The 16,769-nt window shown below is 43.5% G+C and overlaps 1 protein-coding gene across 8 annotated transcripts in view; it reads left to right on the forward strand.

Annotated features, from left to right (window-relative positions):
• DENND1A (DENN domain containing 1A) overlaps positions 1-16,769 on the forward strand; it is a 501,318-nt gene that overhangs the window by 294,441 nt on the left and 190,108 nt on the right. For all 8 annotated transcript variants that reach the window (XM_035015834.1, XM_035015837.1, XM_035015835.1 and 5 more), the window contains one exon: positions 5,496-5,541. In XM_035015834.1, coding sequence (XP_034871725.1) covers positions 5,496-5,541 — 46 coding nt within the window. The remainder of the gene's footprint in view (positions 1-5,495; positions 5,542-16,769) is intronic.

A 16,769-nucleotide genomic window follows, 5' to 3' on the forward strand; every position in this document is an offset into this window, starting at 1 on the left:
AAAATATTTAAAAAAAAAAAAAAGTAGTGAACTGAGGAAAGACTTATGGGCTCCCCTTGGCCAGTCGGGATATGTGATTAAGGAGGTGCATGCCTCTGAGGGGTGGACTGGGTACTGCAGCGTGTGAACTGTAATGCTGACTGTGCATTTTTATGGGGGAAAGAAAAGCAACACAGTGGACCTTCCAAGTCCCTGGGCAGCTCTTAGCTAATTCCTTACTGGGGTCAAAGAGGTGTTGCTCACCTGGGGTGGGGGCCCTCCCACCTCTCCGCAGGTCATCCCCCGCCCCTCCCCCTTTGTCCTGGGAAGCTGTATTTTATGTATTTGAGCAGCCAGTGTTCTTTTATTTCACCTGACTCTTTTCCCATTAGTAGCCACTCACCTCAGGGGAACATAATTAAGAGGGCTCTAGTTGTCTGGGGAAAGGAATTAAACAAATTGTGAATGTGCAGTAATAATGAACGGGGCTGCAAGACCCTTAATAAGTCTGCAGGAGCCACATTCATGCTGGGAGTGAGCTCGTGCATAGAACTTACCTGTAAGAAAGTTCTCTACGTCGCAGGCCTGAGTTCATAGGAGGTTTGGGTGAGTAGCCCCCTTGGTGTACCAGCACGTCTTTTCGCTTAAGTACTGAGTGTGTGCTGTGGGACAGCCTGGGCATGGCCATCCGACAGCCCTGGGTTTGAATTACAGCTTCCCTATACTAGCTGTGTGACCTTGGGCAACTTACTTCACCTTTCTGAGCCTATTTCCCAGTCTGAAAATGTGGATAATAGCACTACCTTGAAGAGTTATCTTGAGGATTCTGTGTAAATAATGCATAAAAGCAGCTGGGTTATAGTAGCTCAATAAATATTATAATGTTCCTTTTCCCCTTAATAGGATTCAAATTAAACATACCTTTCAGGTCAAGGTCATTATATTGTCACTGCCTTGACACCAGCAACAGACGTTCTTTCCTTCGCAGGGAAGAAGGAAGAAAGAGTAGTTTCTGCTCTTCCAGGATGTAACTGATGAAGTCAGATAGTGCAGTAGTTCCCGAGAACGAAGGCCTAATAGAGATCCACGCTGTTCCGCTGTTCAGAGATGCACGATGGCATCCCGCAGTTGCGGCCAGCCACAGGGCAGCTGTGACACGGTTGTCGTGGCCTGCCTGTGTGTGAACTTGGTCAGAGCTGTTAATATGACCACCGCTTTAATTATGTGCACTCTTGGTTCCACACATGTTGTGTCTAATTGCCATTTACAATGTCTCCAAAATCGCACTCGGAATCGGCTTTGAGATGCAAAGTCACTGCGAATACTGAAAGGCACCCAGAGCAAAGCAGCACGGTGTTCATTTGCTATTAGTCAAACAGGTATTTGCGTTGCTGTGTTCTTGAGAAGCAACAAGCAAGTTCTTTGGGGGACCTAATAAAGGACGGTAGCTTCTAGATGAAGTTGGATTATGTCTTGTTACTGAGATACCCTTGGGAAAACACACACACTGATGACTGAATCAAAATGATGCAGGGTGGTCGGACTCCGAATGTTGAAGGAGTGTTTTAGGAATCGCTTAAACAAACGTATTTTGCTGTATTTTCCTTTTAAGGTGAGTGATCAAGAGTGATAGGTGGTTTTTAAATTTTGTCATTGTAAGTGGTGAGGAAGTAACAAATTACAGTTTACTTATGGTCTTTTGCATCCTTGGTGGTATATAAAACCAAGAGTAAAGGTTGCCTTCCAAAGAAAGTGTCAAGCAGCCTACTGAGCTCAGCGAGTAGAAGGGTGACGAGAGTGTGCTTGGTGTCAGCAGGACATGTGCCTGATGATGCCCAGCAAGCACCTCACACTCATAAGGGAGTCTCAACTGTCCTCACCAGGGCTTTGCCAGGTATCCCTCAGAAGCAGGGCAGGAACAAGAAATCATTCTTCGGATGCTAAGCGAATGGATCCAGTGGGACCAGCCATGTCAGGGCCTCAGAGAGAGCCCATCTGGGCATGAGAAGTTACTGAGCCTACCGTGTGCTGCTTCTGTAACAGGCACTTCATGGGTTATCTCCAACCTTTGCAACCGTCCTGGAAGATTTCCAGTGGGGCAGGTCCTGCCCTTTTAGGAAGCACTTTGCCAAAAAATAACAAAAGGTGTAAAAAAAAAAACAAACCAAACACACACACACACACACACACAGAGCCCTGCCTCTTGATTTAGTAATTCCATGATTGGGAATTCATGCCCATGAAGTTGTTCATTTTCATTACTGCATGACTTATAGTGAAAAGTCGGAAGCGACTTAATATCTAACTTTGGAAATAGGGTGCAGTAAATTAAGGCATATCCATAGCTGGTGGAATGTTACACAGTCTTTAATCACAAAGATTGTAGTCTAATATGGGAGACGTTAACGTGGCCAATGAGAAAACAATAAAATATGTATGCACTCTATAATTTCGAAGATATAAATATGTTTGTTAATGTGGGCCAATACTGGATAAGAAAAGTATGAAAATAAAAGTAGCGTTAAGGTGCTATGATCCCCCTCCCCCAAATTTCTCTTTACAATAAAAAGCCAAAGAAAAGAGGTTTCCAAAGAAAGTGAGTCAGTAGCTACAATAACTTTGAGGTTTACTGAGAATAGAAAATTTCAGAACACACCTACAATTACCCAGTTACATATTTGCTACATTGAGATGTTAAGGAGACTCTGTGTTTCCTTTTTTCCCCCATTTTCCTCTCCCCACTTGGAATCTGTAATTAGTATCTTTGCAGAGCAAAATGCAGTCAATTCAGGGAAGTATTTGAGGCTTTGTAAGCAAATGATGACAGTGTAAAAGGTATTTGTCTAAATTTGCATTTATACAAAACCTGGAGCTGCTGTGATTTCAGAGTAAATGTGCTTTCAATATTTTCTAAATACAGAGCTGTTGCAGCCCTAACAGTACTTGGCTAAGAAATTGCACGTCTATGATAGGCCATAATTACTCTTTGGGAAATTATTGGGCTTAAAAAAAATGCCTACCTAATGATACCTGAAGGGTGAGTCCCACTTTGTCCCATTTTGCATCTGTAGTCACTTCGGCAAGACTCCTTTTCCTCTCTTTCAGAGTATCACTGATTTTTATTGCAGGACAAAAGGGCATGGCATTAAAACCTACATATTTAAAATTCTAGAAAACATTTCCTTTTCAGGTAAGAGCCTTTAGTTATACAGAGACTTTTGCAGTATTTATTTTCACCTCTTTCTCACACTTGTTTGAACGGTCTTTTTCTGTACATTAACTCATTTGCTGGAATTTCAGTTCTGAAATTCTAATTAAAACTCCACATCCTTTGTCATTTGCATGATTAAACGTAGGAGCTGGAAAAGTTGATGAGATTTGGTTAAATATTATGGATTGGAGTTTTTCTCCCTTCTCTGTGTTAGGCTGTGCTTCTGGACAAATTAATAAGTGGCCATTTTTCTGGAATTCTGCACTCTTCCTGCTTCCTTTCATTACATTAGGCAAGGTTCCACTAGATGAGACATTTGCAGTCTTAAGACTTCCTGCCAGGGTTCAGACTTTGTATTTTTGACATTGAAGCTGTCGTGTTCCTGAAGCTACTTAATTAGAAACACATTCATTTCAGTGTACACTGGAAAAAGCTTGGACAGCAGAGCCCGGCACACTGGGAAGTTTGAGCATTTGTTTGGCTGGCAGCTAAACTAATGGTTTACAGTTTAAGCGAAAAAAATATCATAGGGCATTTCCTTGCCCCTAGAAGCGAAGAGAAGCTGAATGTGCACAGCAGATACCTTTTTTTAAAAAAGGAGAGAGGAAGAAGAAGAAAGCAAAGACAAGACAACTCCACTTTCACTGCAGTTGTGTGTATAATTCTTTCTTTGGCTATTATCAAATACAAAAGTCTTCTAGAAGAATAGTTCCCTAACTGTGCTGCTAATATTCAAGTCTGTTTTACAGGCTCCCAAGATATGTTACTGCTGAGATCTGTAGTAAGGAGGACATTTTATATTCTGGGAAAGGATTTTTGCTTGAAGAATTTTATTTGTTGAATGGTGATGAGGGAATTGTGCCCTCTCTTATTTTTAAATGTTTGAGCAATTTTAAAATGCACATCTGACGTTTAAAAACCTTCATTCCCTACCCATTGCTTTCAGGATAAAGCCTAAACTCCTTAGTATTCAAGTGAAAGCACACCTCTGTGTTCTCACTTCTTACCCCTCTGGCTCCCCGCACCCTGTTCCCAAGAAGAGCCATCCTTGCAGATCCACTTGCAGTTTCCTGGCTGCCCCAGAGGAAAGGTGCCTGGTCACCTCCCTGTGAATGATCAGAGCCAGGTATCTTTGCTCTAGGCTCACAGAATAACTCTTGCACCTTTCATAGGATGTGTTACGTACTGGGGAGACCTGGGGAAAAGGTGCCCGCTCACTCTCTTCCTCCTACTTCTTGACCTCTCTCCCCTACTGTCCCATTGATGGGAGGTGGGCCCAGGGATTTTAGGTTCAGTGTTATGAAGTCCGCATGGCCCAGAAGAAGAAACTTCAGAGTCCTCCCAGGTTTGCTGCTTCCTTTGTTTTATGGCTTTAGAGGAGGGATTTAAGCTCTCTGGGGCTGTTCTCTCCTCTGTAAAATGGGGATAACGCCTACCTTATGCCATTGTTGCGTGGATTAGGAAAGATGAATTTGAATTTCCTCATTTAATGCTTAACCCATTTATCGGTAAGTAGCATCATAAATGATAATGTGTGTGAGCACACACACACACACACACACACTCCTGAAACTAAAGGAAATCAGTACATAATGCCCAGGTTTTAAGAGCTTTGGAGTTGGGTTCTCTACTCCTGCTCAGTCACTGACTTAGGGAACCATTGCCCTCCCTGTGAATGAAGCAGTTGAAAGGGGCTTTGTGAACTGTGGTGTCATTGGATGACATGTGTGCACTTGGTGGGGGAAGGCTTGCTCGAAGTTCCTCACGTACTTAGGCCAGTCAGAATGGACAGTTAGATCACATCTCTGGATGGCAGAAGGAAACAGCAAATAAAACATCGTTTTTCGCCGAAACGCATCATGCCTTCCATTCAACCTTGTTAACTGCTTTTTCTGTCGTAATTGTGGCAATAATAGTTTCCTTTTGTGCCAGGAACTATACTAATCATTTGACATGTTTTCTCTCTTGTTCTGATCATGAGCTGCCAGTTTGATTCCAATATCCCATTTTAAAGATAAGGCAACTGAGGCTGTGTAGTCACAGAGCTGCTCCTGAGGGATTAACGCCAAGGTCGGTGCTCTTCCCACCACCCATGCTGCTTCTCAGGCTGCCCACATTTTGAAATTCTCCGGAAGTTTCTAGGCTTGGGAACAAAATGTCACATTTAGGATTTTTGTTGTGAAAGGAAATGTAACTGTGCATACGTTTATTAAAACAGTTTTTCTCCAAATAGTGAACCATCTGTAATTTTCTGTCGGAAGCAACAGACATTAAAGCAGCTGTGTGTCTCTGTTTCTCTTCACAGTGCTCCCATGCCCTACCTCATAGGAATCCATTTAAGTTTAATGGAGGTAAGTTGGCGCCTTTCCTCCCCAGATCTCTCTACTTGCAGCTTTGTTTTGCTATGTGGCAGTGAAAAAGACACAATCTCTGGATTCACAGCTCTGCACATGGGAGCATGTCAAAGCAACACTTCATACGCAGCCCCCTCCCAGGTGCACAGAGCTGAGCGTTCAGCGGAGACCCTTTCCACTGGGCTCTGGTTTCCAGTGTTTTTCCACTTTGCTTGGAGATTGTCAATTTTCATGGGTGAGGGAGTGAGGTTCAAAGAGGCAGGAGGAAGGGGTTCTTTAAGGGTTTGAATGAGGGAAGGGAAATTGCTTGCTTTTCAAAATGATGTTTATTCTAAATCACTGTAACAGTATTACGTTTTCATTGTAGAGCATGTGGTATAAGGAAGTACAAAAAAGAAAGTTAAAATTATCCACAATACCATTATTTCCAGATTCAACTACTGTTAGCATTTCATTATTCTTCCTCCTAGTCTATATTCTGTGAATATATATTTTGTATGAATGTGCATAACTGGTTGTGTGTGTGTGTGTATAATTTTATGTCTGTTTCACTTAACATTATGGCATGGGGATGTCTACATGTTTTTAATCTACTCGCAGTAATAATAATTTTTAATTTGTTGCCTGTGAGCCCACTGTTTGGATATACCACAACTTAACCATTTTCCTATTATTGTTGGACACTTAGGTTGTTTATCCTTTTCCGCTATTATAAATAGCATTTCAGTGAACATCTTTATGCATAAGGCTTTATCTGCATTTTGACTTATTTCCTTAGCACAGAACCCCCAAAGTAGAAATGCTTGGTCAAAGCTATGAATCTGGTGCCAGATTGCTTTCTGCATGGCTGTACCAATTAGATAGCAGTTCTTTTAAAGGACTTTTCTGTGCTTTTGTAAGTGCCATTGGTTCGTAGACATGAACCTTAAGCTTTTCCCTCCTCAAGAGAGAGTTTAAATTTGTACTAGAGCAAAACGGGGTGGGAGGTGGGGGGCTTGCCTGTTTTGCACAGGAGATACGCTCTCAGAGGGAAAATCTAGAGCCATGTCCGTCTGTGATGATGCTTTGCATGTCTTAAAGGAAGTGCTACTTCTCTTCTTCTGTTCCCTTCATTTCACGTCGACGAGGACCACCTGCTTCTTCACTAACTGTTGCACGCTGTGCTATTGTGCTTACGAAAATGAAACAAGTTGGTTATCGAAAAACCTGTTTGTTTGACATTGAGAATCTTGATCAAAATAGACCACAGAAATCTGCTCAAATTTCTAATTTGACAGGACGGCCATGTGGCTCCTACATTCTGTTAACAGTTCCTCCTTGTCATCACCCAGCCCTGAGCACATACAGTACACAGTTTATGGACTATCTTGGATGGTGTATTTAGATCAGATTGAAGAGATTTCTTCTGTGTTTTACCTTTGTTTGTCAAGTTTAGGGGTGTATTCAAAGCTCCTGTGTGAAAAATTGGAAGCGAATCCTTTCTCATTGACCTTTCATGCCTGTTCTTGCAGAGTTTGAAACACGAATATAAAGACCATTTGGTCTATCAGAGTCCACAACTCTTTCCTGCCCCTCCTCCTGCCTTCCAGAGTGTTCCGGCACGGGCTTTTTCAGACTCCTTTTCATGTGTCTTTACCTTTAGCATTGTCCACGTTTCTAGTCTTAGCTTGCTTTTCTTCTCCACATGCCCTCTAGTCTTCTCGAGTAAGGCTTTTTGCTTCAGCTACCAAGGTAATGTCAGTGACTCTCGGCTGTGATTCTAACACTGGCGTCCCTTTCTGTGGACTTCAGATGCAAAGTTTCAAGTGCCAGTTGACTGTCACCTAATGTACTACAGATGGCTCGAACTCAGACTTCCCCAAACAATGCATTACACACACACACACGCACGCACGCATGGCCTTCCGGTGCTCCCCATCCCTGTGAGTGGCACCGCTGCCTGAGAAGGCACCAAGGTGGGACGTGCGGAGCATGGCTGAGGGCTCCTCTTCTTCAGTTCTTTCTCTCTAAGTAGCCACCGCGTCTCTGACTGGACTCTCACCCTGTTCCTTCCTCACTGCCTTCATTGACCTTTTTTCTTTGCTCTCTTGGATTCTTATGAAGCCTTCCTCATTCATTTGATAAGCAAAATGCAGGCCTCTGTGTTCCAGACATTTGCTAGGCTGTGGAGGGATGAAGATGGAGATGAAATTCAGGGCACAGTCCCGACATCTGGAGGAGTGCCTTCTGCCTGGTCCCTGCACCTCTACGGCCCACCTCTCTCTGCCCTCCCCACATCTGCTCAGTCTCCGCCGCTGTTGTGCCTCATGTCCCCTCACTGTCCCTTGCTGGCAAGTGCTCTCAGTGATCCCTAAACACACACGCCCCCCCAACACCCCCGTGGCTAAGCCTGCCCTTCTCCAGTTCTTCCCAAAAGTCCCCCAGTTGTCATCTTTCACTTCCTGTACCTCTTGCTCTGGATGATAGCTGTCTGCTTCTCTGTCCTCTCTGTCATCCCTAGGAGTATGAGTTCTTTGAGAACAAAGACTGTGCTTCGTTCGTGTGGTGTCCTCAGCACTTAGTAGGACGCCGAGCAGGTGTTTTCTGAAAAGGACTGAGTGCCTGCTTGGAAAACTGGAATCCGGAACACATTTAGAGCCTCCAATAGGCATCACAATTTCCAGGGAACCCAGCACTATAATTTTACTTAAAGATGGAGTAAATTTTTGACTTTTTATATGATTATAAAGCATTTTTGAAAAGGCCTTTGGTAGTAAAACATGCAGTGCAAAATATACATAAATTTTGAAGCTAAAATTTGACACAGTTTTGCGTTTAGGTAAATGGGTGCAAGTCTACTCTCCTCAGCCTTTGAAGGGCTTAGAAGGTTCAGGAAGCACCAGGCAAGATAAATCTTAGACCTGTTTGAACTTGGGGAGGGGTTTGCCATGCTGAACTCCTGTGTGGTCAGCACTAAAAGAAAAACAGAAATAGTTGTCACCCCATTCTTGAGGCCAGCCAAGCCACTTTCCAGACAAAGTCGTCTTTCCTGGGTGTGTTGGGCAGCCATGAACTACCCAATCATGGGATTGAGTCTATCTCCTCGCGTGGGTTTCAGCTCAGACTCCAAGTGCTCTAGTCATTCCTTTTGATTGGGTTTATCTGGTTCTATTATAACCTTCAAGGGAGAGAAATGCTTTCCTGAGATTTCTTCCAGGAACTATGGGCTGTAATGCTCGGGGAGGAGCTCGTACCTGGGGCCAAAGGAAAGCTCTTTAAGGAGGGAGCTTGGGAAGGCCCATCTCATCTCGCACACTAGTTTTCTTACTGGCAATTCAGCAAAAAGCTTATTTTTGACTGTCTTGTTATTTTTTCTTGAAAGCTATAGGCACCTTATTATGCCTTTGCATATGTGCCAGAATTTTTTAAACTTCAAATGAATGTGGCAGATGTTCATAAAAGTTTAGAAAAAGCTACCATAGGAAGACTTTTTAACCATTTTTATGACACTCAAATTTGTTGCACAAAAGGAAATATAAATTATAACCTAGTGTTCTCATTTGAAAAAAAGTTATTTTGGGGAAAGACCTCATTCTGGTCTTCCTGCTCTACCAGGATGCCCTTGCTGTGTGTTAAATGGTAACCTTGTCCCCTTAAAGAGTCCTCCTTCCTTCTAAAGTGACAAGTTTATAGTTGATCGTGATTCTTACCCCTCCTTCTGCCTTTTTATATTCTTTCTCTCATTTAAGCAAACATTAATTTGAGGCTAGTGGTAAGTTAGCAGGATAGCCAAGGCTATTGGCATAGACCTAGTTTCTTCTTGGAGAGAATGATCTCGTTAGCTGGCAGCTAGGAAGTACCGAAACGTGGCCAGATTACACAGTGGCTGTTTCCTTTCATTCTTTCAACCTCAGTTCGGTTCAGGAGACGTTTCTGCCGCCCCTCTTCTGCGCCATGGCTGGTAGCAGGCGCCAGGTCACATCTGGTCGATGGTGCTTCTCCTGTTTGATAAATGAAGACTTTCCTTTCCAAGCCTCACAAACAATGCTTTGTGTCCAGGCCTCAGAGCAACATGAGGGATGGATGCAGGATATCATGTATGTATCAGTCCCGGTGGCAGAATGCTCAGGGAGGAGGCAGGAAAGGCGATAGCCCTGGCACGGTTGCAGGCAGAGGCTTGGGTTAGCCTGTAGCTGCTGCTGCACCTCTACAGAGAGGCAGTGAAGCATAGTGGTGAGAACGTGGGCTCTGGGTGCTGGCTCCCCTCCTTCCTGCTTATGCGATCTTGGGAACCGTAATTGACCTCTTAACCTCCGTTGTCTCATGTATCAAGTGAGGGCAATGGCCGTCTCTCCCTTAAAGGACCGTTGGGGGATCCAGTGAGGTAATGCTTATTGGGTGCCTCGCACAGTGCCTGGCACATAGAGTTCAACAGAGATCAACAACCATTGCTGTTTTTTTTTTTTTAAAGATTTTATTTATTTATTTGAGAGAGAGAATGAGATAGAGCATGAGAGGGGGGAGGGTCAGAGGGAGAAGCAGACTCCCCGCCGAGCAGGGAGCCCGATGCGGGACTCGATCCTGGGACTCCAGGATCATGACCTGAGCCGAAGGCATTCGCTTAACCAACTGAGCCACCCAGGTGCCCACCATTGCTGTTTTTATTTCCTCAGTGGCCTTAAAGCCATTTACATTGATAAGCTGATGGCTTTGAATTCTGTTTCAGAGACACTTAGGTTACCAGGCTCATCATCCTCATCACCTGGGGAAGGAGAATGTCAACAAAACTGGTTTGTGCTCGCCCTGTTGTCTCCTGGTTTGCAGTGCCAGAGACTATGTCAGGGATGGGAGCAGCACTTTTGTAGAGTTTGAACGTACTGTCAGTCCCCTGCTGGACCGCTCCGCTGCTGTAGGAATTTCGGGCATGATACTTTGTCTCTCTGTATCTTAATTTCTTCATCTGGAATAGTGGTTAGTATCCATCTTTTAGGATTGTGGTAAGGATTAAATAAGGGAGTCCTGTATGTGCCCAGCATGTCCCAGGGCCTGGCCTGTGGTAGGATGCCGTCTACATCCCCTTCTACAGGAATGTTTCGAGATCCTTCTGCGTACCCAGGCACTGCATCATGCGAGGAGTTCTGTATGAAATGGTGAATGTCACATAATCCCTGCCTTCACAGGGTTTTGTCTGGAGCGGATGCAGACAAGTGGAAAGTAAGTGCAGTGAATTTGGGATGCCATGGGTCTAGTAGGGCAGACACCACATCTAGCCTTGAGGGGCGTGCTTCCAAGAGGAAGGGACTACCTAAACTGAAACCAGGGAAACTGGGAACGGCATCGACAAAGACTTAAAATGAACACCATGGAGTTTTCCAGAAAGTATGAGTAGTTCAGTATCGGACAGGAGCACAGAGCTGAAAGGAGAGAGGAGAGCTGAGGTAGGCAGGCAAGGGCCGGGCCATCCAGGGCCTTGTAAGCCTTGTTAAAGAGTTTGAACTTTATAGGGCAATGGAGAGCCATTGAAGTGTGTAAATAGGGGAGGGACATGGTCAGGCCTTCTCCTTCTGGGCCATTAGAAACACAGTCCTTCCATATAAAATGCTTGGAAACTGCTTAACCATGTTAATAAAGTAAATTGATATTTATAAAGATCAAGGTAATTCTTTAGTAAATTACACACCACGACCATATATATAAAATTCAGATGTGTTAGCATCCCAACCCAAGCTTCCGATTGGCCCCTTGCTACCACACCGTGGCAGAGGTGTTTGTGCTGATGACTTTCTTCAGGGGTTTAAGCACCACTTTTACTAGATTTTGTCTTTTCCTCCCTGTTTCCAAGTACTTTTTTATGAATTAGATATTCTTTCTACAGCGCAGTTTGAGGACATAAATTTAGATTATATACTAAGTGATAGTTCAGGCGGTAAGAACAGGGGGAGTGAGACCCAGAAACCAGGCTCACAGGCCCCTAGCCACCTCTCCCAGCACACTGCAATGTCAGGAGGCATGTGATAGGTACATGAGCGCACGAGGCCAAGGTCACAGCTTCCTCTCTCTTTCTCTCCGTCCTTTACCTGGGGAGGCTTGGCGGGAGCGTCTAGGAGCCTGATTTTGCAGATGCACCAGATGCTTGGCACAGCCCTGGGCCACCACATCCAGGGACCAAGTCAGAGCTCTTTTTGGTCTGTGGGAGCCAGAGGCAGCATTTGCATCTGCAGTGGGGCTCCTGGTGTAACTGGCGGGCTCCCACACAAAAATCACAGCATTTACTTATTTACAGAAAAGAAAAATAACCTTTCTTTTTTTCCTATGCGTCTCAAAGAACCCGAATTTCTGTCAAATGAGTTGGCACAATTTTAACTCGTTTTTTCTTTTCATTTTTCCCTCGGCATAGAAAGTCTTTAATCCTTTGTTCGCCTTTTTTTTTTTATATACATAAATTTATTTTTACACAGTTTCGTAGTGAGTGGAGAAGAGTGTTTCCTGTTTACCATTGTGCCATTTTGCTTCTTCACAGGCCTCCACAGGTAGACAGTAATAAGATATAGTTCACACTTGTTGATGCTGAGATTGATGCAAAACTCTGAGCCATGATTATATTCAGATGTAAGTGGTGGCTTATGTATGTATCTGCACAGGAATTGAGAAATTCCTTGTGAGATTTATTTGTTAGTGCTAAATAATCCTATTCTTGCTTTATAAGAAGGTGATACTTGCATGAAAAACTCCACCTGGCAGTTTTAGTCACAGGCTCACGGGGAGAGCTTTGGCAAGAAGGGGAAAGGGTTGGGACATCTTCTGAATCCTTGCTCAGCACAAGACACTGTGCCAAGTACTTTACCCATTTTCACTTTCGAGCATTCCTCTGGGTCTCCCTGCCAGGCAGGGGGTATCCATATTTGCCAATGGGGAAACTGAGGCTCAGGGAAAGTAATTTCTGTCCAGTCCCTCTGCTACAGTGGGTTTGTGAGGACCCAGAGCCTCTGCTCTGTGCACCTCTCCTCAGGCTGTGTGGATCATACCTAGCCCTGTCCCTGTGCTGGGCAGAGGCCCCAGCTTTGCATGAGCTTTTCCTTCTCGGGGCGGCCCCCATGCCATGCACTGGGGATTGTGGTGAGGGGATGGGAGAGACACATCTGGCAGCCTCACATGCCTCCAGAGAAGAGATCTGAGTACGCTTGTATCTGGGGCCGGGTTACTTAGCGTCTCCACAACTTCATTCTCTCCCCAGTAAAATTAAGTTTATATTACCTGTCTCAAGGAGTTGTGAGATTTTAGTTGATAAAGTGGATGTGAAGAGCTTTTTTAAAACACTGTATCAAGCATTATTCTTTGCAGTGAGGCGTGAAGTTTAGATCACTTGCTGGCACTTGCTTTATTATATAAAGAAAAAAGTAGTTGGACAGTAACTTGGTTTTGCGGGAATTTCCTCAGCATACTATTTGTTATCATGCAGAACATCACATGTGAGTCTCTGTCACATGCGCAGCATTCAGAGTGACAGTTCGGCAGCTCTGTTCAACTTAGGGCCTGAAGGAGCTCCTGCATTTCGCCTGTTGGGTTTCCCCTGGAAGCGCTCTCCTCTTCCCGTGGCATCTACTTTTAAAATGAGTGTGATTCTTAAATGTCACTCATCCTAATGTTGGAATTAGTTAATATAAAACAATTTAAAGCTCTAGTAGTAATTTATGTAATCAAAGGGAACAAGTACTTCTGGCTGATTTAAGTATCTCTTGCAGTCAGTACATTTTCAGTCTAATTTGTTGTGACTGAAATGTTCTCTTGTGAGATGAGATAAGCCTCTGTTATAGATTAGAAAAACTGAGTAATTTATGAGGGAGAATCCCAGTAGAAAATGTGAAACCATCATTGATGCTCTTGTTTGCCAATTTTCCTATCATCACTTAGCCAGTCATTATATGTAAGTTCCGCTTAGCAATGTGAAAATTGACTTCAAAGAAAATTTAGTTTATAAACTGTTCCTAAGAGAAGCTTGAACTAATCAAAATCCTGTCAGATTAAGAAAAGGAGCAGCACGTGGGGAGGCTGTGTAGCAGAGTGGAAAGGACTCCTGGGCTCTACAGTTAGGTGCCCCTGGATTCAAATTCTAGCCCTAGCTAACGTCTAGTGAAGGTCAAGGTAACTTTAAACAAGCTCCTTTGTTGAACCAAGAGGTCAGTCTTTTTCTGGGGGGTGGGGGGCGGGTATTATTACTGCATCACATAGTTAGACTACTCTGTACAAAGAATTATTGTGTTGTCTTCTTAAGAGATGCCTGTTCAAGGGGCGCCTGGGTGGCTCAGTCGATTAAGCATCTGACTCCTGATTTTGGTTTCATGGTCTCGGGGGCCTGGGATTGAGCTCTGCGCTCAGCAGAGAGTCTGCTTGAGGATTCTCTCTCTCTCTCCCTCTGCCCCTCCCTGCCCCCTGCTCACATGCTCTCACTCCCTCTCTAAAATAAATAAATCAATCCATTTTTTAAAAAGAGAGAGATGCCTATTGAAAATACTTAATGATATCAACCGTTGAATGAAGGTCTACCAGTATACATGGCCCTTGAGCCATATCATTTCTAATTGTCACTCTGTGAGGGGAGTGTGGATTTTGCAGAGAGGATTTTATGGTTTCTCTTTGAGTCTCGGACACCTTGCTTTTAAATGGGTAGATTCCCCACTTCATAGGAGTTTTTAATGAGGAGTAAATGAGGGAATTGGTACCTGACACATGGTAGGTGCCAAATAAATGGAAGCGACTATACATACGTCTATTATATAGTTAAAAGGCATCTACCTAAGATTGACTTTCCCCTCTTTCTCAGCCTCCTTTTGTATTTTTTAGTGAGTGACTTTTTCTAAATTGACATTAACTCAAAGGCACTTTTAACCGAGCACAGCCACATGGGACTGGTGACTTCTTTTCATAAAGTCCTTGCAAGTGATTAGGGGCGGGGCCGTTGTGGGAGCTCAGAGACCAGCCGTGTGATGATTGAAGAGCCATACCCTTGGCCTAGGCAGATCCTACTTGGAATCCGGGCACATGTGGTTTTATTTAACACCATGCTCTGCAGACTCATGGTCCGGGTTTGTGACTGTCAGACATTTGTTGTTGATAGGTGAGGTCACCACAGTAGGGGTGTTTGTCAACCAAATTAAACTTCCTCTTAATGACCTAAAATAATTGATTCGGAAGGCCTTTGAATGGGCCACAGCAATGTGTAGGCAGGCTGCAATCTGGTATGTTCTGCACAGATTATTGCGTGTTATTATTTAGCTTCTTGGGGGGAAGATATGGATGGACCATGGGCTTTTAGGGCAGGCAGTGAGCCGAAGTTTGAATCCCAGCCCCACCGTTTGTCTGCGTGGGATGTGGGCTAGTCCCCGAACTCCTGTGCACGTGTGCTTTACCATCTGTGAAATGGGGCACCTGCCTTAAAACGATGACAGTTAGAAATAATGTGACTAAAATTCCACGCACATTAGTTGACCCTCACTCAGTGGTAGAGATTATTGTTAATAAAGTATTTCTAGTGGGCGTCTCTGAAGAAGATAGCTTAGTAATAATTTTGTACAGAGTGGTCAAACTCTGATGTAGTAACGTACCTTTTTTTTCCCCTGCTAAACTGATTTCTCCATAAACTGCTTTCTGTACTAAACTTAAACACCCATAGAGAAAAGTGTGACTAAAATTGGAGTCTGTAAACCTCTCTTTACATATTGTTTGATTCTCAGCTGATTTCAAAATGAATTTAAAGTTGAGTATTTAAGATCTATGCCATGTAGGCTACAAGAGAAGTGAGTTTTTTATTTGCCTTTGGATTCAGACATTAATGACCTGAGCTTTGGCCTTTGCAGGTAGAGTGGGGCCACCATATTATGTTTGTTAAAAATAAAGGCACTGGCTCAGGGCTTTTCCTAAGTTTGATCAACAGTGGCACTAAAGTTTGCTTTTGTGTTTGGAAGTTATCAGTATCCCACAGAGTGGTTTATGTGTCCTGCCTAAAATCCTTCCCTTCATAAACCCAAATATCTGACAAAAATCTAAGAGCTGCAGGCTGGGGCTGCCTAGGGTTCTGGACATGTCTTTAACCAAATATAATATATGTTAAACCTTGGCATCAATTATTTTGAATGATTTACTGGTAATAAATTTATATCCTGCCTCTTCAGCATTTTATTGCATATATTTTGTACTGACCGAATGGGTTAAATTATGAAGCTTGATAAGTACATATGCACATTACCCATCCCTAGCTTTAAAAGAAAAAAAAAGGAAGAAAAAGATAGCTATGAGTTTGGAAGTCATCCCAATTTTTAAAAATAAGAGAATTTGGACATTTTGGCATATGGGGCTTTTTAAATGAAATTTCATGGAACTGAAAACAGTCAATTTTAGGTTTCCAAAAATTGTTTTGATTTTCATTGGTATAAATTTGCTGCACATGGTTTTAGGGAAGTTCTGAGAGATGCATTTGGGACTTCGGGGTTGATTTTTTTTTTTTTTTCCTGAGATTTGTGATTTATTTTTAAAAGGTGATTTTTTTTTTCCCCCAACTCAAAGTATAAATCGGAGGAGACAGAGTTCCATTTCTAGGACAGCTTTTTTGTAATGACATCGTTAAACATTGCCAAACAACTGGACTAGGGGGCTGAATTATTGAGCATCATTTCGGCACCATTTGGACAGGACACGGCAGACACCTCTTCGCCCATCTCGGAGTTAGAATCTCGGGGCCAAGTGATTTGGGCCGTTCCATTAGCAGCAGCTGCTGGTGATAAGCACTGTGAGAGTCACCTGTGTAGGGTCAGGCTTATTGCACATCAAGGTTCGGCAGTGTCGGAAGAGAGGGAAGATGCCCAGGAGGGGGCTCCAGGCCACCTGCTGTGTGAGGATCAAAGGGTTGAAAGGTCAGAGGGCGCAGCTCCCTTAACCATATCTGTCTGTGCAATAGCTATTTCAGATTGTAAATCTTGGCGATTTCATTAAGTCCTCCTGGCTGCTACTGGGGCATTGAAATAATAAAATTTTATATCTGTTGCCTTTCCTGCCTCTGGCAGCCAGGCTGATACATTCTCTGCAAAATGGGGCGTCTTTATGAAAACCTTTCCTGGAATGATCAGAGCAGCCCTAATGAAGCTCCAAGTTGGGAAGTTGGGGTTCGCAGAAACCTCATCCTCTGGAATAGTTTAAAAAAAAAAATCACACAAACCATTTAGCAGCCTTTGTGATTTATGTAACACCTCTTT

Source organism: Mirounga leonina, unplaced genomic scaffold, assembly GCF_011800145.1.
Source record: "Mirounga leonina isolate KUSES-001 unplaced genomic scaffold, KU_Mleo_1.0 Mir_170, whole genome shotgun sequence".
Classification (NCBI taxonomy): Eukaryota; Metazoa; Chordata; class Mammalia; order Carnivora; family Phocidae; genus Mirounga; species Mirounga leonina.